The sequence below is a fragment of the Phyllostomus discolor genome, chromosome 7 (genome assembly GCF_004126475.2).
Source record: "Phyllostomus discolor isolate MPI-MPIP mPhyDis1 chromosome 7, mPhyDis1.pri.v3, whole genome shotgun sequence".
In the NCBI taxonomy this organism is placed as follows: Eukaryota; Metazoa; Chordata; class Mammalia; order Chiroptera; family Phyllostomidae; genus Phyllostomus; species Phyllostomus discolor.
Genome location: NC_040909.2, coordinates 27,204,826 through 27,225,931, shown reverse-complemented (window position 1 = coordinate 27,225,931; position 21,106 = coordinate 27,204,826). Strand labels below are relative to the sequence as shown.

The 21,106-nt window shown below is 51.7% G+C and overlaps 1 protein-coding gene across 2 annotated transcripts in view; it reads left to right on the top strand.

Moving 5' to 3' along the window:
* Window positions 1-913: 913 nt before the first annotated feature.
* Window positions 914-21,106, top strand: part of GALNT15 (polypeptide N-acetylgalactosaminyltransferase 15) — a 42,592-nt gene continuing 22,399 nt past the window's right edge. Inside the window, exons 1-3 of one of the 2 annotated variants that reach the window (XM_036030610.1) lie at window positions 914-2,136; window positions 18,409-18,575; window positions 20,409-20,613. In XM_036030610.1, the coding sequence (XP_035886503.1) occupies window positions 1,610-2,136; window positions 18,409-18,575; window positions 20,409-20,613 (899 nt within the window). In that variant the 5' untranslated portion in view covers window positions 914-1,609. The remainder of the gene's footprint in view (window positions 2,137-18,408; window positions 18,576-20,408; window positions 20,614-21,106) is intronic. The other variant, XM_028518464.2, reaches the window with a different exon arrangement.

Sequence of the window (21,106 nt, the reverse complement as noted above, 5' to 3'; positions counted from 1 at the left end):
CTGTCCTCCACTCACAACCCTCTGAGGGCTCCCACCTCCCTCAGAGGTAAAGCTGAAACCCCTGCCATGACCCCTCCCCACCATGCCTCTCTGAGTCCATTCCCCATCACGCGGCACCTCACCCACTCTCCCCCAGTCACGCCGGCCCTCGGAAGCTCCTTGGACAGGCCAGGCACACTCTCACCTCCCTACCTTCGCATGGGTTATTGTCTCGGCCCCAGATGTTTGTAGGGCAGCCACCTAGCACCCCTCCTAACACAAATGCTACCTCTTTAGGAAAACTTCCCTCGCCACTTAGTGTCAAATTTCAGCCCCTAGCCCGGGATCCCTAGGCTTTTTCCCTGAAATATATATTTTCACCATCTGACCCACTGCAAATGTTAATGAATTCTCTGTCTGTCTTTCCCACTAGACTATACACTCCACAAGGCACAAATTTTGGCCTGTTCTGTTCCTTGCTGCACTCCCAGTCCCCAGAAGAGTTTGGGCACACAGTAGGTGCTCATTAATACTTGTTAGTTGAATGAAGTTTTATGACTGAAGGAGAATGCCACTCCTCTTCCAACAGCGCCCCCCCCACAGTGGCCAGCACATAGTAGGCATTCAGATGCTCCTGTGGGCAGAAGAGGCTTCCATGAGCATCCCCTCTTTCAACCAAGCTCGGGCTTCCCGAGCTTCCCTCATTGTTAGAGGACGGGGTTGTGGTCTCCAGGAAGCGAGGACGAGTCTGGTCTAGCTTTCCAGACACCTGTGGGAGGCTGAGGGTGCAACCCGACAGCCAGCATCTTGCATCTACATCACGTGTACAGCCTTTCTGAAAACAGGAGGGGATACTCTTTCCTGCCCCTTTGGGTGGGGCAAGAAGTCTCCCTGGGAACAAGATTCAAATCTGAATCCCTGGCATGTTTCTGTTTGGGTTTGGTCCTAGCGGTGATGACTTTTATTTTCCTCCAGAACTGTGTTCCACGGGGTTGTGCAAAGCCTGGGAACAGTGAGGGCATTAGGACCAGGAACGAGGCGTCCGCCTGGCTCGGGCTGTGTCTGGCAGAGGGCTCTCGGCTGAGCGCGGAGCTATGTGTGAAAGGAAACCAGGCACTGCCTGCCGGCATCTCATCTGTTGATCTGACGTGACTTGAAGTATCCAAAGGATGACGGCTGTCAGCTCTGCTGGACGGAGGACCCACCAGCTCCCCCCAGACATCGCATAGCAACCTGGCCACTCATGTGAGGGGGGGACGAAACAGGGGACTAAGCACCTGAGCAGAGTGGAACAACTGTTTCCCCAAGGAGAGAGAGAGGGTCAAAGGGGGCAATCCATTTCATTTGAAGTCCCTGTGAATGGGCTTTCAGAGGGCAATTAAAGAAATCCACTCAGAGAGGACCTGGGGTGGGACTTGGGTCCTGTGGCTTTCTGATTGTAAGTGGAGGCTGGCCTTACACACGCTGTTGGCAAATGTCAGATGGGATAAAAGGAGCAGGTTAAGTGACTGTCAAAAAACTTCCAGGTGGAACTAGAAACCCAGGTTCTGCTGCAAGCTGGAAGGAACCTGGAGCAGGAGGAGAAAGCGAACTTGAACATGACCTGTTGCACTTGGCAAGTTCCAGCAACATGCTCCTAAAGAAGCGATGCAGGCATGGACCATGCAGACTGCACTTCCTGGTGCTCTTGCTGATGCTGGGAAGCGTGCTGCTGATGGTGGCTCTGCTGCCCCCTCCTCCGCAAGCCCTGGACCAGGCCGTGACAGCTCAGGCTGCCCAGCATAGTCAGGCAGCTGGGTACCGCCTGGACTTCGGGGAATCCCAGGAGTGGGTGCTAGAGTCTGAGGATGAGGACCAAGAGTACGGTCCCTTGGAGAGCCTGCCGCCTTTTATCTCGCGGGAGGACCAACTCCTAGTGGCCGTGGCCTCGCCCAGGATCAGAAGGAACCAGAGCCAGGGCAGGAGAAGTGGCAGCTACAGGCTCATCAAGCAGCCGAGCCGGAGGCTGGACCAGGAGGCCCCAGAGAAAGACTGGGGAGCAGAGGAGGAGGATGAGGAGGTATCTGAAGAAGATGAGCTGACGACGCTCCACCTGGAGGAGGCGCTCAGCGCCCGCATCCCCCTGCAGAGGGCGCTGCCCGAGGCACGGCATCCGCTGTAAGTAACGCCCTTGCTTCCCCTTCTCGGTACTGGGGTGCTATCAGCAAAGGCGGGGTGCAAGCTTTCTGCACTCTGCCTAGAGCAGCGCTTTCAAGGTGTGGCCACGGGAGGAGCAGCCGCTCGCCTCACCTGGGAACCTGTTAGACGCACGAAATCTCAGACCCCGCCCAGGCCTCCTGCGTCAGAAACCCTGGGTGGCATCCTTTGATCTTTCCAGGCCAGAACCGCCGCCCTACAGGTCCTAGAGAACACAAAGGGAGCAACTCCTGCTTGTTCCTTCCCTTCCCCATCCTGCGTCCTAGTCCTTCTGTCTGGATTATCGGGTCAAACAGCTTTATCTACATAACGCAGAGGGGACTCGGAGCAAATGATCTCCAGGCACCTTCCCATTCTAATACTGTGACTCCAATATATTTTGATATTATGGTTGTTGGTAGTGTTTGCTTTGATCTTGAATCAAATAACTGCAGCTAACATTAATGTGGCTCTTGCTCTGTGTCTGGCTTTAATCTGAGAGCTTCTCCTGAATTAACTTGTAAGGTCCGTACAGCTCTGTCAGATGGGTGCTCATAGTGCCATTATGCCTATTTTATAAGTGTGAAAATAAGGCACAGAGAGGCCAAGTGACTTCTCCACAGTCACACAGCTAGCAGGTGCCAAAGCAGGGATTTGAATCTAAGCAGAAGCTCCCGTCTGCCTGAACCACCATTCTATGCCACCCTCCTTAGTCCACTAAAGGGACAATTCCAGTGCCCAGGAGCTGGAATACTGCGGTCTGACCTGGCAGGGTGCCCACCTCCCTAGACCAGGAGCAAACTGGGATGGCATGCAAGCTGTGCCCAAAGAGATGGTGGGCTCATCCTGTACATACCTGTCCTCTTCCCCACCCTCACACCACCACGGCTGGCTGCAGAGAAGGGGGCCTGGTTAGCAGCAGCCAGGGTCGGCTGGTTAGTTTGGGTGATCTCGGTCCCTTCCTTATAAGCCACATCTCTTTCAGAGCCCAGAGGGTTTCCTGGGAAGCCGGTGTGCCCCCCCACCCCCTGGGCGAGAGGGTCCATGTAAAGCAGCAGCTGGGAGCGGGGCCACGTACCCCTAGGATCCCCACAGGGTCTCACGCAGCCTGACACCATGGCTGCTCGTTCTGTGCAAGTGCAGGGCAGTGCATGGGAGTGATGCCTGCTGATACTGTGTGCCTGGGTGCCTTGCCACCTCCCTTTCGTCCCAACCCTGCTGTTCTGACTTCTAGTCTTGGCTTTAAAAGCTCTTTTCAGGAAACTTCCAGCCCCAGCCAGCCCCACCCTCCTTTCAGTTTTGTACTCTCTGGAGTTTTAACTCATAACAGCCATTGCAACCAAAGCTGAATGGCCATTGACGTATCAGTTTGTGCAATGCCTGCTTTCCCTGCTGTGCAGTGAGCCATAGGTTCCAGCACACAGCAAAGAAATGATTGCTGAGTTAGTGGATACAGAGTTTTCAAACTCTTTTCATACATTTTTTCACAGGCCTCGGGCAAGAATGAGTATCTTCCAATTGAAGATCTCTGGCCAGGATTGTGTGTGTGTGTGACTATGTGTGTTGCACTGTGAAAGTGTGCCATTCACATGCATATCTGTGGGTGCATTGCATATGTGTTTGTGCATCGTACTGTGTATGAACTGAATGGATGTTGTACATCTGGGATGCATGTAGCACATGTGAGTAGCACATGAAGAGGTGCTTGTATATGTTGTGTATGTGGTGTGATATACACAGGTATGGGTTGTGTGTTGTCTTGTATGTTCATAATGGGTGCATTCATGTTCACATGTGTTGATGTGCATTGCAATACACGGTACACATATCGTGTGTTGTGTGTTGTGGCATGCACACACTGTGCACATGTGTGCATGCATGTTTTGTGGTATGATGTTTGCTTTGCCTATATTTTTGTGGTATGTGTGTATATGTATTTTGTGTCATGACTGTGTAGCAAGTTTGTGAAGTGCTTGTGTGATTTGTGCTCATGTGTGTATGCATCTGCTGCATGTGTGTTACAAATGTTTTGTGGGGGGTATGTGTGCACATGTGTAAATGTGCTGTGTGTGTTATGCATGTGATGTGAAGTGCATGGATGTGTTGTGTGTATGGCACAGGTGTGAGCAAATTTTGTGTTATGTGTATGTGTATAAGTGTTCTGCGTGTGTCCTGCTGGTGGTGTGCAGAATATGGGTGTGTGTTGTGCATGTTTGTGGTGTGAGCATGGATACATTTTGTGTTGTTTGTGTTGTGCACATATGTATGTGTGCACCACTTTAGCATTGCCTCTTTCAGCCAGGGTAACCAGTCTGTTTCAGTTTGCCTGGAACTTGCCTGATTTTAGTACTGAGCCCCTACAGGTAGGTACCAGGCAAACCCCGAAGGTTGGTCTCATCTCCAACTTCCCAGGGTTCTCATAGGACCGCCCCCAGCTCTGTCTGGAGGTGTGAGGCGCCCTCTGCTGGCTGAAGTTGGTCCATGCAGCCTGTGCTGCCCAAGACTGGGGCCCCAGACTCCCCTTCTCCCGTCTGGCTTCAGACACCCAGCACCCCTCTAGGCTTCTGAAAGGATTCTCTGTGAAGTGAGACAGTAACACCGCCCCCCCACACACTCTCTGTACAGGGTGACTGGACTCTCCTCCTTCCGCCACTTTCAAACCCAAAATAGAACCCATAAAAGAACAGCCTTATATTCAGCACCAACGACCTGCAGGTGCTGCACTGCTCCTTTCCCACCAGAACCAAAACACTAAACTCGCTGCTCTGCCTCCTGTTGTAGCGAGCCACACACCGCACCATCATCCCCGCCCCCTGCCCCGCCCCCAGCGCTTCTTGTAAGCCCCTCTTTGACTCCTAACCTAGACACACCTCGCTGGCTCCAGTCCCCGAACCAAAGCCCCCAAACCAGCCCTGGCCTCTTATAAGTACCTGTGGGTGATCGCTGGAGGTCAGTTTGAAAAGTCAACACGAGGAGACTTACTAATAATGAAAGATCAAAACATAAAAAAATCAGTGTAGGAGATGAAAGGGCAAAATATGAAAAAACGGTAAAACGACAGTGAACATTTACTAAATACGTTCTATGCGCTAGGGATTCTGCTAAATGGTGTTTACTTGTTTCATTTTCATTACAAACCTATAAGGTAGGTCATATCATCTCCATGTTACGCATGAGAAATCTGAGGACCAGAAAGGTGGAGGGACCGGGGCCAGGTTACTTAACTAGGTGTGTCTGACACTAAAGCCGTGCTCTTCACCTCGATGCTGTATTTTCTGGGCAGGTTGTATAAGCTGGAAGCAATTCCAATATTTCCATCTATAAAATGGGGAGCACTCACACCAACTGGCCCACAGGGAGACACAGAAGAGGAGGCTTATTGTTGCATCCTTGGTGGCCCTGAGGAGTTGGGAGCCACCTGGGCATTTTGTCCCAGGGCACAGTGAAACATGGTGGAATGGTCGTGCTGTGGGAAGGGCAGGGTCCACAGCTCAGGGGCAGGTGGCGAATGAATACGTACATGAAACAAAGAGAAGGACCTCGAAGCACGAGGGGCTGAGGACTAAGGTGGACTCCACCCTTCCATGCTGCTGTCAGAGGGTGGGGGCCGTGACAGGAGGAGCAAGCCTTCCCCATTCAGCCTCCGTGTGTTGACAGCTTCCAACACCCCTCCAGGCTGAGCTCTCCTTTGATCATCCTGGCCTCCAGCATCTGGCAATTGCTGTCCAGGATCAAAGACCCCCAGCTGAGCAAGTGCTTTGTAATCTCTCCTCCAGGCAGTGGCCCTCAGACTTGAGTGTGCAGCTCTGCACCTAGAGGCTTTGCTGCAATACAGATTCCTGGCCTCCGCCCCCACAGTTTCTGACTCAGCAGGTCTAGGGTGGGGTCTAAGAATTTGGTTTCTATGAGTTCCAGGGTGCCGGTGCTGCTGCTGCTGCTGCTGATCTAGGACACTCTTTAGGCCAAGCAGTTTGGACAGAGCCATGCTTCTCAAATTGTAATGTTCGTGCAACCCCCAGGGCATCTTGTTAAAACGCAGAGTCTAATTTACCAGTAATAGGCCAGGGGTGTGGCCCCAGATGCTGTATGTCTATCTAGCTCCCAGCTGAAGCCAGCACTACTAGTCCACAGACCATGCTTTTGAGCAGCAAGGGCCTACATCAGTGGCTCCCAAGACTATGTGTGTATTAGACTCCCACACAGGGCTTGTCTAAAATGTAGATTTTTCAGACCCTTTCACTAGAGACTCTTTCATAGTTTCAAGTTGGAGCCCAGTGATCCGAATTTTTAAAAGCTGATGCGGGGTAATTTGGGGAATCACTGGTATAGAATGCGAGTGGAGAGGTGGTGGAATTCTGGGAAGTTCCATGGAAGAAGTAGTACTGGGATTGGAAGACAGAGAAGAGAAGCATAGAGGAAGGTAGTCCCCCCTCCTAACCAGGGGTCTTGTATTTAAACATAAATGTCAGCTCAGCTGTAGCTGGCTCTGTGCCGCCTGCTTACTTCAACCCTAGGATACCCTGGTTTCTACACTTACAATTGCAACTAAACCAAAATTTCGTGGAACAGTGGACTGGGGTTGAATCCGGGCACTGCCTCTTACTGTGTGACCTTCTATAATCACTCAACCTCTCTGAGCTTCAGTTTCCTCAACTGTAAAAGGGAGGTAACAACTTGCATGAGGTTATAGCTCAAATGAGACAAAATATTGATGATTTTTCTCCCAGTATTCAAGCCCAAACAGAGGGGCTTTGTCACATTTTTGAGTGTAGGGCCAGAGGAGTGACTTGGAAAGATGGAAGAAAGTTGGGGGCAGCTGCTGGGACATGATTGTCCTTTCTCTGATCAAGCAGTTCCTTTTCTGCCCCTGGGGGTTGCAAAATAATCACAAACTTGAGGGCACACTGGAATTATCTGGAAGGCCTTAGAAATTGCTCATACCCAAGTCCTATTTCCAGGGGACCAGGCCAAGGATGCCCAGAGTCTCGGCAGAGGGAGGCTGTGAGACTTCAGAAGACCCCCACAAAGAAGGGGACTGCATGCCCCTCACATGACTTGCCTCCATTGTGGGGAATGACAGGCTGGCAGCACCAGCCTCAAGTGCAGGCTCCAGCCCTGCCCACCCCTAAGCTCCTTTCCTCTAAGGGATCATCTCCAGGTTGTGTTCCAGCCCTTCTTCCCCCAGCCCTGACTTGGTAATTGGTGTTCCCGGGATGAGCCACATCAATTACGGGCAAGATGGGCTGAACTTTTTCTCAGAATGTAAGAGGAGGGCTGTATGGTGTTACTTTGCTGTTTGTATTGACAACCAGCCTATACAAACTCCTTGGGAGAAAGAACAGTGTCTTCTTTCATTCACTGAACAAATATTTATTTAGCAGTTATTAAATGTCAGAAGGTGAGCAAGACCCAGTCCTAACACCCAGGAGTGTGGGGGACCCCGAGGGATGCAGACAAGCAGTACGGGTGGGCTCGGAAGTGAGCTATGGAAGACCTCCAAGTGAGGGCCCTGCTGATTTGGTAGGGGCTGGGGATCAGTAACCCCCAAGTAGCTTTAGAAAACCCAGCGGAAACTTTTCTGCTCTAGCCCGGCAATGGGAAGGTGGGGGAGTGTTTGTGCCCCAGCCAGGCCATCTGGTGCAAGGCTGTGACTCACTCTCTTCGAATCGTCATCCAAATGCACTTTCGGGGTTCACAGGGATCCTGGAGCTGCGGGGAGAGGGCGTGCATCTGTGATCTTGGGGAGTGGCGATGGGAAGCTAACACTTCCTGAACAGCTCTCTTGGACCAGGATGTACCCTTGAACCCAGGCAGCACCCCTGGGCTGCAGAAGGGCCTCGGCATCCTTGTGCTGGCCAATCAGGGCATGTAAAAAGCAGAGCCAGGACTCAAAGCCAGGTTGATTCCATTCCAAAGCCCTAGATCTTTCCTCCCCGCTGTGCTACTCGGAAGATGGACAAATGAGGTCGGACGGGGTGTGTTTTGGACACGTGGGTGGGCGTGTACAAACAGAGAGTAAAACATGCACCTAATATATGGTTGAAGGACAAAGAAAGCAGCTAGCCCCATTGTTTAACAATGAAAACTCGAGTTTCCCCATGGGTCCTCCCCGTGAGCACCTGGTCACACATGGGCACTGCTTCACGGTAGCCTGTCTCTGCACAGCCGTAGGGACTCCCTCAGCAAAGCCGTGGCCCAAATAGAGCAGGGGGACTGCGCACCCCCACCTGGCAGGAAGAATCTGAGGCCTGGGGAGGTGGCGTTCTGCCCAAGTCCCCTTTTGTGGACCCCTTACCTGTTGCTCTCTTGTTTGTTTATCTACCTACCTTAATCCCTCCAAGGATTAAGACACATCCTACAATAGCACATTGCTATTGATGAAACGCTCACCAAGATGAGGCGAAATATGCTTTTGAATACCTTTCCTTCAGTTCCTGGTCCCTGCCAAGCCCCTTCCCACTTCCAGACCTCAGCAGAGGCTGGGACACCGCCAGAACACGGTTCCCCACCCGCACACCTTCTCCCCTTGGTGTCCTGCCCACCGGCAGTCAGTCCTCAGCTTTCATCCCAAGCCCCACGCCCCGAGTGTCTCTGCGGAGCCCTCACTACAGTTGCTGAATAATTATTTGGTTATCTATTTCATGGGATATAAACTCCATGACAGCAGAGCCTGTCTTGGTCTGGCTTCCCCTGAAGCAGACCCTGACAGAAGCATTTGTTGCTCAGGTGAGCCAGGGAGTGCTGGGAGGGGCCCTGGCACAGGAGCAGCCAAGGGAAGGTGTGTTTCCAAGGCAGTTACTGTGGGCAGCTAGCGCCCAGCCACGTGCGGGAGTCTGAGAGACAGTGCATTGCTCATCCCACCCGCCCACCCTCAAGGTCAACATCGCTAGATATTAATAGGCCAATTCTGTTTTAGTCACTGGCTGAGGGCAGCTCACAGCAGTGGGTGGGAGGTTAATTCCCTCCTGCAGGTGAAGGGGAGAGCTCCCCCAGCAACCAGGAAAAAAAACCTTCAGGCGGTTGGAAGTTAGGCTGTCCTCTTGCTTATAATGATATGGCCTGAGGGAGCATGGGCAGGGGCACCTCTGCTTCTGGTTCAAAGATCTTACCTACTGAATTCGTCTTTCAGCCTTCACAGGTAGTGGGTTGTCAGTAAATATCTGTTAAATGGCTGGATGGAAAGATGGGAGATCAAATCAGAGAGAAAGATAGACAATGCACAGAACCCTCTCAATGACTAAATAGCCTATCTCCTTACTCTGAGCTTCCTGGCAGCCAAGTTGAAAAAGGAAAGAATGATTCTTATTGTTTGTTCACGGGAGGAAACACACCAGGTCCTCAGAGGAGGAGAAGCTTTTCCTGGCGCTTGTATCTGACAGAATTTCCCACCAAAGCTTCATAGAAGGGGCAGTGATAGAGAAGACAGAGCCCTCCACAGCTCCACCCTGACAGGCAAAGCCGATATCATAACATTGATGCTCACACTGTCCACTGAAGAGATCCGAGAGCATGACATCACTAAGCATGACTAGACATAAACAAATCCCTAAGGCAGCCAAGGCAGTGGGATCTAACTATGTTGCTTTTTGAGGGTCTTAATTAATCGGTATAGATAGTCCAGAACATATGAGGGGGCCAATGAATTACATGTCCTGCAAATAACCCTCCATTATTGTCACTTTGATCTGGACACTGGAACCCAAGCCTAAATCCTGAACCTTCTCTAGCACTTTAGTTCCAGATGGCAATGTGTGTGCTGCTTAAGAGCACTGGGTTTGGAGTCAGACCGGCCATCAGCTATGTGCTGTGTAACTGTAGGTGGGTCGTTTCAGCTCTCCGGGCTCTGGTTTCCTCATCTGCAAAATGGGAATGTTTACCCATCATTTAGTGCTGCACAACACACCATCTGAAAAGTTAGGGGCTTAAAACACAGATAAATTGGACTTCATAAAAATTTAAAAGATTTGTGCTCCAAGAAAGTCAAAAGATAATCCCAGAATGGGGGGAAAATAGCAACTTACATATCTGATAAAGGATCGATATCCAGAATGCAGAAAGATCCTTGTAGCCCAACAATAGACACCAAATTTATAAATAAGCAAAGGATTTAAACAGACATTTCTCAAAAAAATATATAGAAATGGTCAAAAGTGCATGAATAGAAGTTCAAATCATTGGCCACTAGGGAAATGCAAATCAAAGCCACAGTGAGATACCATTTTACCCCCACTATAATGGTTAAAATAAAAAAGACAATGATAAGAGCTGACAAGGATATGAAGAAGTTGGAACCCTCATATGTTGCTGATAAGAATGTAAATGATTCAGCTGCTTTGGAAAGTGGTTTGGCGGCTCCTCAGAATCTTAAACGTGGAGTTACCCTGCGGTACCCAGCAACCTCACTCCTACGTATATACTCAAGAGAATTGAAAACCCGTGTCCACACAAAAACTTACACAAGTGTTCATTGCAGCAATACTAATGATAGCCAAAAAGGGAAACGTGCAAGTGGCCATCAGCTGATAAATGGACACATACAATGTGGTCCATTTAAGCAGTGGAGTATTATCAGGCACTAAAAGGGAGTGAAGTGCAGACACGTGAGACAGCGTGGTGAGCTGGGAAAGAAGCCAGACCCAGAAGACCACAGACTGTGTGATTCTGTTTATACGAATTGTCCAGAGTAGGAAAACCTATAAAGACAAAACACAGATTAGTGGTGGTCGGAGGGCTGGGGAGTGACTACTAATGCAGAGGGGGAATTTGAGGGATGGGTGATGAAAATGTTCTGGAATTATTTAGTGGCTATGAGTGCACAGCTTGGTGAAAACACTGAAAACCACTGAATCGTACACTTTTATTAAGGTGAATTTTATGGTACATGATTTCTATCTCAATAAAGTTGTTGTTAAAAATAATGGCTTAAAACAATAACCACTGATTTGCTCATGAGTCTGTGATGCAAGCTGGGTTCAGTGGGGTCCTCCTGCTGCCTTCTGGGAATCCGTGATTCAAGACGGCCTCGCTCACGGCAGGCAGCTGGGACCGGTCCTCTGTGGCGCCACTCCAAGTGGCCTCTTGTCCGCCTTTACGCGAGACAGGCCTCCTTCCATGGCGTCTCAAGGCAGCAAGGCCTCTTGAGGCTTAATCTGGGGTGTCCCAGCCTGTCCCTCCCAGTACATTCTATTGGTCACAGAAAGTCACAAGACCAGCCAGGTTCAGAAGGGGGAGAAGTAGATTCCACCTTTTGATGAACAATGTGATCAAGTCACATGGTAAAGGAACGTGCATCCAAGGTGGACAGAATTACTGGGGCCATCTTCACACCCATGAAAATAGCTATTTCACCGGGCAGTTGGAGGACTGAATGTGATAGTGCATGCACCGTGTTCAACACAGCGCCTGGGGTACAGGAGCACTCGTGACATGGTGTTCAGTGTGTCAGTCAGGTTGATCATCCTATAATTTAGTTGTGTTCCCGATTTGGTCCCGGGAGGAGGTGAGGGCAACCACCACCTGCTCTGCCTCATTAAACTGTGGCTATGATGGGTATTAGTAAGATGCTAACATTACCCGGCCGGCCCGACCCCCTCCACCCCCTGGTGATCGTAGATGCAAGGCTGGCAGGGTCTTTAGACACTGCACAGTGCACTGCTCGCCTGCCAGCTGCGGGAACTGCAGCCCAGAGAAGAGAGGTGGCGGCCTTGTCCAGGGCCCCTTCGCTCCCCTCGCTCGGGGGATTTCGGGGTCTGAGCAGGATGGAGGGTCTTCTTGCAGCACGCATGACACCTCCCCTCCGACGCCTTGTCTCATACTCTTCCTCCCGGACCAGGGCCCTGGCTCAGGCCGTGACGTGGGGTGGGATCCCCTTGCAGGAGGGTCTTCGAGGGGAAAGAGGGGGGCAGGACGTTGTCTCGGGTGAAGGCGCAGGCGTCCCCGAGATCAGTGACTCGCACGTCACAGAATGACGGCCCGAGGGTTGTCCTGTCACAGACGTGCTCTCTGGCCACACGGTCCTGTTTTTAGACGTTGGATTAGTGGCCAATGTTTGAAAATTGAAAATCAAGAGATTTCCTGTAAACAACTCAGATGTGTGGCTTTTTCTGCAAACCAGAAAGCTCTGGCAGCCCTGGGGTGAATCTCCCCCGGTAACGTTGGCGACTTTTCTGTGGGCCGTGCGCTCCCCAGCTCACTCCTGCCCTGTGGCCAGGGAACACCGGAGACAGTGACCTCTCGGCTGCCTGTCGGCCTCTGTGGACATTTGAGCTTGGGCCCCCTCCGCACCTGGCAGAGGGCCAGAGCACTAAGGGGGCAGTGGCCCAGATTGGCTGTAAGGCCCCCTTTAGAGACCCTTGCTGTCTGGACCTTAGAGGATGTGTTTTAAAGGTTTCCGTAGTTTCTCTGAATCAGGGATTCACACGTTCTCCCTAGCTCTGGGCTCCCCACCCCTCGCTCCCCACCCCACAAAGCTCCGTGAGGCTGGATAAGAAGTGGGCAGGGAGAGTGGGTATGTCCACGGTGAAGCAGAAGCAGATGGCAGGTCCTTAGCTCCACCTCCCTCTCCTCATTCCCCACCTTCCTCCGTGCACCCTCTGGTTCCTTAGAGACCCAGTTTCCTCTCAGTGACATGAGGGCCCATAAACAGGGGAGCTGGGCCCCTCAATCTGGACCTTTCCTTACTGTTTCCCCAGCGTCTCCCAAACCATACACACTCTCATCAGCTGAACAGTTAGTGGATGCTCGCCATCACAAGCGTTACCCTCCTGAAGGGAATTCAGGGAATTCATGCTGCATTTTAACAAAGTGGAAGCCTCCAGAGCCCCCTGCATGAGCAAGGAGGTGGGAGGCCTTTGCCCCCCGTGGCCTCCTGGGTCATTGCAGACACCTCCCTGCCAGGCCTGTGTTCCAGGGAGCCGGGCCCAGCAGGGGTCTGTCTCAGCCCCAGGGACTCCTATGGCTTTCTGTCTGTGACCTTGTGTGATGGACAGCAGCACTGCCATGCTGCGGCTCCAAGGGGCACTGTCACATGGTGTCCTACCGCATGGCGCCCACCGGAGTTGGGCAACCCAACAGCCCCAGTGACGGGGATGAGGAATAGATGAGACCACATATGGGGAGATTCCACGAATTATTCCAAGAACCTCTGGCTAGGCCCCCAGCACCAGGAGCCAGCCAGCACGAAGCACTGAGCCGAGTAACAGTAACAGTTTCCACTGATGGGAATCCCGCTGTGGACGCAGCGCACATAGCCCTTCCCTCGGCTTAGATCATCTTTCTGTAGCCATGTAGCTGTCTAAAGTGACTACTTGTTATCCTCATTTCACAGATGAGGAAACCGAGGCCTAGGGAGGTGTCCAGCACTGGGAGACTTGCAAGAAATAAAAACAAGAATTAGCTTTTATTGAACTCTTAGTATGAACACGGCCCTGGGCTAAGCACTGTATCTCTATTAACTCATGGGATCCTGCCGACAACCCCATTTTACAGAGGAGAAGCCTGAGGGCAAGCAAATACACGCTTTAAAAGGACTTCCTGGAATCAGAAGGATTACGGAAGATACAAGTTGGTCGCTGTAGGTGCAAGTGGGTCTGTGGATCTGCAAATTATGGAAGGAAGGGCGGTTATCAGAGAGCTCATGCTATTCGTCGGAGCCACAGAAGAGCAGACGCAGGATCCAGCCCCGAGACATGGACCCTCTGCCTAAGACGCTCTAAGCTGACCCAGTGTTGAGCGAGGTGGGTGGAGCTGCATTTGGCTGTTCTCGGGGTATCCCATGTCACCCCCTCCTCCCCTCCGCCTATTACTGGGCCTGCGGGCACAGAGGGGCTCATTCCACTCGCCCATCCTCACAAGCCTCATTGTTCCCCACGGGCTGTCAAAGCCCATCCCTGGGATGATGACTGTGGACCCCCACGAGCCCATGCATGCACTCGGTCACTTGGTACCCCTTCTTTCTGCTGGTGTCTGAGGGCTACGCAGCCCGCACATCCACAGGCCGCCTCGTCCAGGTCCTTGCTCCCACCAGGAACAATCAATCCCTGCCTCCTCTGAGAAGCACCCGACAGGCCCGAGACACAAGGCCTTGCCAGCGTTTATAACACTCAGCACTGCACCCCAGAGCCAGGCTGAGGGTGCCGGCCTCCTCGCAGACCACAGGATTCACATGGAGCCCGCGCTGTCCTCCCCTCAAACAGCAGATTGTTTCTTGGCTGTTTCCAGCCCTCGCCACCTGGCCTGTTCACAGGTGCCGGAAGAGAAGCCCCAGAGCTGTCTGTCCGTGTCCTCAGGGTTGAATGAGCTTTTCCCACGGAGCAGGTCCAAATCCCTTCTGTGGGGGGCTGACGCCAGGACAACCCCCCACAGCTGAGGGAGGCATCTCCTTTAGCTTTGGAATACCTTTCAAAAACCCACGTGGCCTTTCTGAACCCTCAGCAACCCATGAAGTTTACCCCAGTCACACTCCTTGCCCATTTACCTGTTAGCCACCACCCCCTCTCACTGTGAAGAGACAGCGCAGTCTTTCCATCCGTAAAACCTAGAAAATTTGGGAGACGAGGGATTCTCATGAAATTCTCTTGAAAACTCCAGCTGTCCTGGTTTTCCCTCTTTCCTCCCCACTCTCCTACGCCAACAGGGTCCCGAAGACTCAAGGACACAGAATTCCGAGGCTGGAAGAGCCTTAGGGATTCACCTCACAGTAAGAGCACACATCTCAATAACAGCAGCTAATACCTGCACAGCGTTTATTCTGCCAGCTGCCACACCTGGTGCTTCCAGAAGGCTACGCCATGGTCGCAGCAGCTCTGTGAGGCAGATGACACTATCGCCATCCTGAGGAAACCAAGGCACCAAGAAGCTAAGTGACTCGCCCACATTCATTGACACAGCGAGGAAGTGGCGGAGTTTCAGCACCCGTGCCCTGCATCATCAGGCTCGACTGCCTCTCCACAGACACCATCACTCCCTGAGGTCAAGGAGAGGAAGTCGGTCACCCTGGGGCCCTGGCTATTTAGCAGAGCAGGAAGCTCTTCTGTACCCTGACTTTGAGGAATGTGCGAGGAGTGTGGTCTTAAAGAGCTCCAGTTTCCCTACGCAGCTCTTTCATTGTCGGAGTCCCTCTGAAGCGCTGTGCTAAGCACTTGTTTCTTACGAAAGCTCTGCAGTGGGTTCTGTTAGCATTGTGCAGGTGTGGAAACGCCCACCTCCCGAAGTCCTTCAGGAGACATCTCATGCTGCACTGTAGAGTGGTTGTTTGAAGATATTTTATGTTTTACAAAGATGATATACATGCTAATCACATTGTATCTCCTCCCAAGAGAGCTATAAAATAGCCACTATCTATCCATTAAGTGCTCATAATTATTCTTAGATCCTCACAGCAGGCCCACAAAGTAAATATTGCCATCCTTGTTTTTCAGGTGAGGAAACTGAGGTTTCTAAATACTGAGTGTATCACCCACGGGCACTTAGGAAGCAGCAGAGTGAAGATTCAAATCTAAATAGGTCTGATTCCAAAGTCTAAGCTCTTTTGACCACCTCATTTCAGGACAAACATGCACACGTGTGCACACATGTACACATGTGCACATGCACACCATGCATTTGTGTTGTTTCCGGTCCTCATATTCTCTGGATTGGGGTAGAGAAAGGGGCTAGTCCCTTGGGAAGGCATGGCCACATTCTGCTCTGCAGTGATGAATTTTGGTCCCTATAAAATTGCACCCACAGGATTTCTTATGTCTTTCTATTCCCCAAACTCCTCTCCAGGTCAGCCTCCTGGCAATTGCCCGAGGAATGATTTAGGCTTTCTCGTGGCCAATGAATTTATTGAGGCAACATTTCTTTTAATAGCCCTGCAAGGCCCCAGTCCTAGGCTCTTTGGATTTTTGTCTGTGCCCGTGACCAGAGAGGAAATGGAGAGACCGCTAAGGAAGTTGGGAACCTGTGTGTGAGCACGTCTGAAGCACTTCTTACAGCAGACTGGAAATTCTCGAAGTCAGGGGCAGTGGAGGAGGAAAGCTCCACCAGGACATGGAAAGGGGGGCTGGGGTCAGGGAAGAGGGAGGCTGGCGGAGGGGGGGGGTAAGAGAAAGACGCAGCATGTGTGTGGGGTTTGGGGAGGACTCCGCTATCTTCCTAAAACCTTACCAGTAACTGGTTCCACTCTGGACATGTTGCAGGAACAGCCCTGAGCTCAGACTGTAAACGTTCCTAGAAGTTCATTATCTCATGTGTCTTCAGGATGCTTCTAAGAACACTGTCATCCATTTAGGGACTTCTTTCTAAAGTCCATAGAAATTTCCTTTAAAAATTAGTGCTGGGTGCAAAAACTGGTGAAATCCAAATACGGTTTGTATTTGAGCTGGTGGCGTTGAACTTCGTCGGATCCCGGTCTTGAGCGTGTGGATGCCGTGCAAGGCGGCTGTGCTGTTCTGGCAGCTTGCGAGTGCTAAGCTATTTCAAAATAAAAGGTTATAGATGTTTTAAAAGTACCAGAAAGAGCATCATTTCCCTAAAAAAAACATGGCATGTGACTTCTCTGACGGTGACAATTCTCTTGCAGAATAAGCTGCCAGGAAGCTCAGAGTCCCATTTAAAATGCGTTCTGGAAACACCGAGGCCCCGTGGCCTATATATTCGTGTTCTTCCCCCAAATGCTGACTCTCTGCACTTTTCTGTTTCCCTGTTCCTGGCTGTTCATCCTTATTTATATTTTGGCGTTGTTTTATTGTACGTATTTCTTGTGAGTTACTTCAGATCCTTTATGGAAAGGGATAATGCATAAATACATAAACTAATAAATGATTGGCACAACTGGTTTATGAGATGGTCATGTGCTTTTGAAAAAATAATTAAGCAACAGGGTGGTGATTGCTGGGGGGTTGGGGTAAGGGGACTAAATGGTAATGGAAAAAATATAATAAAGATGAAAACTATTACTTAAGAATTCCATTTTACTGTTACCTTACAGCACTTACCTGGTACCGAGTTCCCCTCCCACAGTAAGATTTTGCGCTGAGAGTCACATGCAGGTCTCCCGCTCACTGAGAGTTTCGGACTTGGGGAGGACCCTGCCAGGCAGAGGACGCTGCTGACCAGACGAGCAGCGTAGGCGCCGGCACCTCCCTTGGGCGGGGCCAGTCTGGCTGTCACTCTGCCTGCAGTTCCACCGTCACAGGCGCCTCTAGAGGTTGGAAGTTTGGGGTTCATGAGACAACTGCTATTCCCAAGCAAATACCCCTCTGAGGAGGGATGTGGTTTTAACAGTAAAAACCTGGAGAGACGCACCTTGGAAATGCACTTCAGGGAAGCGCCCTTTGTGAGCAACTGTGAGCCGTACTCTGCTCCACGCAAGCGGTTGTTACCATCATTAGTGCCACTGTGGACTCTCTCTGACAGCTCAACCCGCCCACTGCGACGCAAATACAGCGCTTCCCATTCACCTGGAGAGGGGGAGGGAGCGTGCCAGCCAGCCTCCTGGCAGCAGTAACACCACGAAAGCCAGGAACCATCAAAGCAGAATGGGTAGGATGGCTTTGAAGGAAAATATCCCACTCTGCCACTTGTTGGTACCGTGGCCTTTACCTAGTATTGCCTTCTAATGAGCCTCAGTTTTCTGGTCTGTAAAATGGGGTAAGACAGCCCAACTCACAGATTATTATATCAGCATATTATTATAAGGTGACTGTGCAATAAAGTGTGTAAAGGGCCTAGCACGTAGCTGGCATGCACAAATGTTTAATCCTCGTCCCTTCTTCAAAAATATTAATACATATTTATTATGTGCCAGGTGCTATGTTAGGTTTTAGGAATACAAAAACAAAGAAAATACGTCCTTGCCCTTAAATGGGCCACAATTACTGTCCAGAGGACATTCACTGCGGACATTGTCTTATTTAGGCCTCACAACAGCTCTCAAGACTGGCCGTTGATCCCTTGTTCCCATTTTCCTGATTAGGACAGTCATCCGCCGAGAACAGCGGCCACACCTTCTGACTGCTCTGAGGACAGTGAGGATTAGACACTGTGGAAGGAGCTCCTGGGAGGGAGCACGCAGCCCCACCACGGTGGCGGCGGGGGCGGGGGGGGGGGGGTGCCTCGGGCCCTCCTCATGGGAGAAACTTTAAGGAAACCCAGGGAGAGCTGTGCGGTTGGAGCAGCCCTGGCCAGGGCCTGGGGAGTGAGCTCGAGGGAGCTGAGCACCTGCTAAGTAAGGCCTCTCTTCCCCATGGCTCCCTGGTTTCCATCCCTCAGGTGCCGGCAGCAGCGGCCGGAAGACAGCCTGCCCACGGCCAGCGTCATCCTGTGTTTCCACGACGAGGCCTGGTCCACCCTCCTGCGCACCGTGCACAGCATCCTGGACACGGCGCCCAGGGCCTTCCTGAAGGAGATCATCCTTGTGGACGACCTCAGCCAGCAAGGTGGGGGGGGAGTCCTGGGGGGTCTGCCACGCACACACTGGGGTTCAGAACCCATTTAGGAAAAGTTCCTGGGAGCAGACCTCCAGATGAGATTTCGGGTGCGGGTAATTCATTACTGAAGAGCCCCTTGGGGCAACCAGCACGGAAGTGGGGGAACAGGACAGAAGCAGACAAGCAGGGCAAGGGTCTCCCGAGGGCCGCTCCCCTGGGCTCTCTCCCCTGGGATCTCTCCCCTGGGCCCCAGCCTCCACACAGTCCGACCAGCTCTGGCCCAAGACACTCGAGAATCACAAGGGGTCGCCCTTTGTGAGTGTCCCCTACCTTGCAGACACCGCACAAAGCACCTGACATGAGTTAGTCATTAGATCACCCTGTTTATTTAACCAAACCCACTCCCTTCCCACAGAGGAAATCGGGGCCGGGAGAGGAGAGTTGACCAGAGCTGAGTTATGTCCAGTGCAGGGAAGTCAGGCCCAGAGCACAGACCAGCAGAATCTGCTCGAGTGTGTCCACCGACAGGAGACTCACCCCTGGGGACCGGCCCCCTGAGTGGCCCAGTGCCTAAAAGAGGATGGAGACAGAGAAACCCCCTGCCCGACTCCTGGGTCGCTGGTTCTCAGACTTGAGTGTCTTATCAGAATCACTTGGCAGGCGTGTTAAAACACTGATTTCTGGGCCCGCCCTGAAAGTTTCTGGATCTGGTATTGGGCTCGAGAATGTGCACTTCTCATAGGCTGCCAGGCAGTGCCGATGCCGGTGGTCATGGACCTCGCTCTGAGCACCGCTGCCACAGTCTTTGGCTGGGGCCTGGGGACTATAGTTCTGGCTCAACTCGATGGCCTACAGAAGCCCTTCCTGGCTTTGTGGGAGATCAAACTGTCCCAAGAGAAGCCAAGATTTGTGAGGGGAGTGACAGAGGAGAGGAGAGGGTGGCCAGGTGCCTTTGTTAGTTCTTCCTCAATTCCTCATGTTGGGAATTCACCCAGCCTGGCCATGGCAAGGAGTAAGACTAGCCAGGGGTCTCAGAAGCACAGGAGGTTACTCAAGTGCATCTGGCTGGGTGTTAGGCAGGACACATGAGCAGGTCCTGGGCTGAGCTGAGTTGGCTGGTGAAGGTGCCCAGAGAGATTCTGCAAACCCTCAGTGGGGACAGAGTACTCTCAAGAGCACTCCAGTGGTCCCTCCCCCATCAGCTGATGAACTGTGTTATTGTTGGTGTCCCTCGGGAGACTTCTCTTTTCCTCGTGTGTGTTGAGACAAAGGAGCTGGGCCTTAGAGATGGGCACTGCCTCCCGAGTCCTCAGTTCCTTCTGCTTTTCTCTTAGCCACAATCGGAGTGTGGCTTTTGGCCTCATAATTGCAATGAGGCTGCTCTGCCTCTGGGCATCACATCCATATTCCAGGTAGGAAAAGAGCGGAAAAGATAAGCAGAGGCCAGCCAAATTTAGAGAAATTCAGTGAAACAACAGTTTTTCTGGAATCCTCTTATTTAGTATATTGGATCAAAAAGCTACTAATAGCAGCAGAAATGTCTCGGCAGGTGAGTGGTTTTAGCTGCCCCAAACAAAAGCAAGTTTCTGTTAGTGAGGTGGAAGGGGAGAATGAATGCTCACTGCCCTGGAGTCACAGAGGGGCTGGCTCTCAGATGTCCAAGTTCAGAAATTTTAACAACTTCATTAACAGGGGTCCTTCTCCAGGGAATGGACTGGGAGCTAACAAGCTAACCAGAAAAAGAATTGCAAAGTAGTATAAGTCAGGACAATGTTTCACCGCTGAGAAAGGCAATGGTCAAGCGGTAAAATGCTGTGCTGACCACAGCCCTGTCGGTTCCAGGACAGCTCAAGACTGCTCTCAGCGCCTACGTGGCCAGGCTGGAGGGCGTGAAGTTGCTCCGGAGCAACAAGAGGCTGGGCGCCATCAGGGCCCGGATGTTGGGAGCCACCAGGGCCGCTGGGGACGTGCTGGTCTTCATGGATGCCCACTGCGAGTGCCACCCGGGCTGGCTGGAGCCCCTCCTCAGCAGAATAGCTGGTGACAGGTAATTCACCCGCTCAGGCTGGGGAGCCAGGGGTGGGGCTGCAAGAAGTAGCCTGCGGCCTCAGCCATTCACAGAAAATCTCTGTCGTTGAAAAAGACAACCACTGGAGAGAGACACATTCCTTAGGGGTTTTCGTGTGTTTCAGGCTTTCAAGGAGCCCAGGGAAGCAGAGTGGAAAGGGAGGGTGCTACTCCATCTACCTTGTTTTGTAGATGCAGAAACCCAGGCGTAAAGAACAGCTTCTATTAAGTTGCAAATACCCCCGGAAAGGTCACAGCTCACCGTGGTTATCACTACCTTGGGTGAAAAGTTAGCAATTTAATCAAGATTGTAACATAACCTGGGAAAAACTCCCTAAACGTTGCTAGACTTCTCTCCCTGAAGAACAAAGCATTAGACACTGAGATTGCTAAAGTTCTGCTGAGAACTAGCATTCTTTGGTTTTCTGGTTTATACAAAGAGGTCTTTAATTTTTTAACTGAGGCCAGCCCTT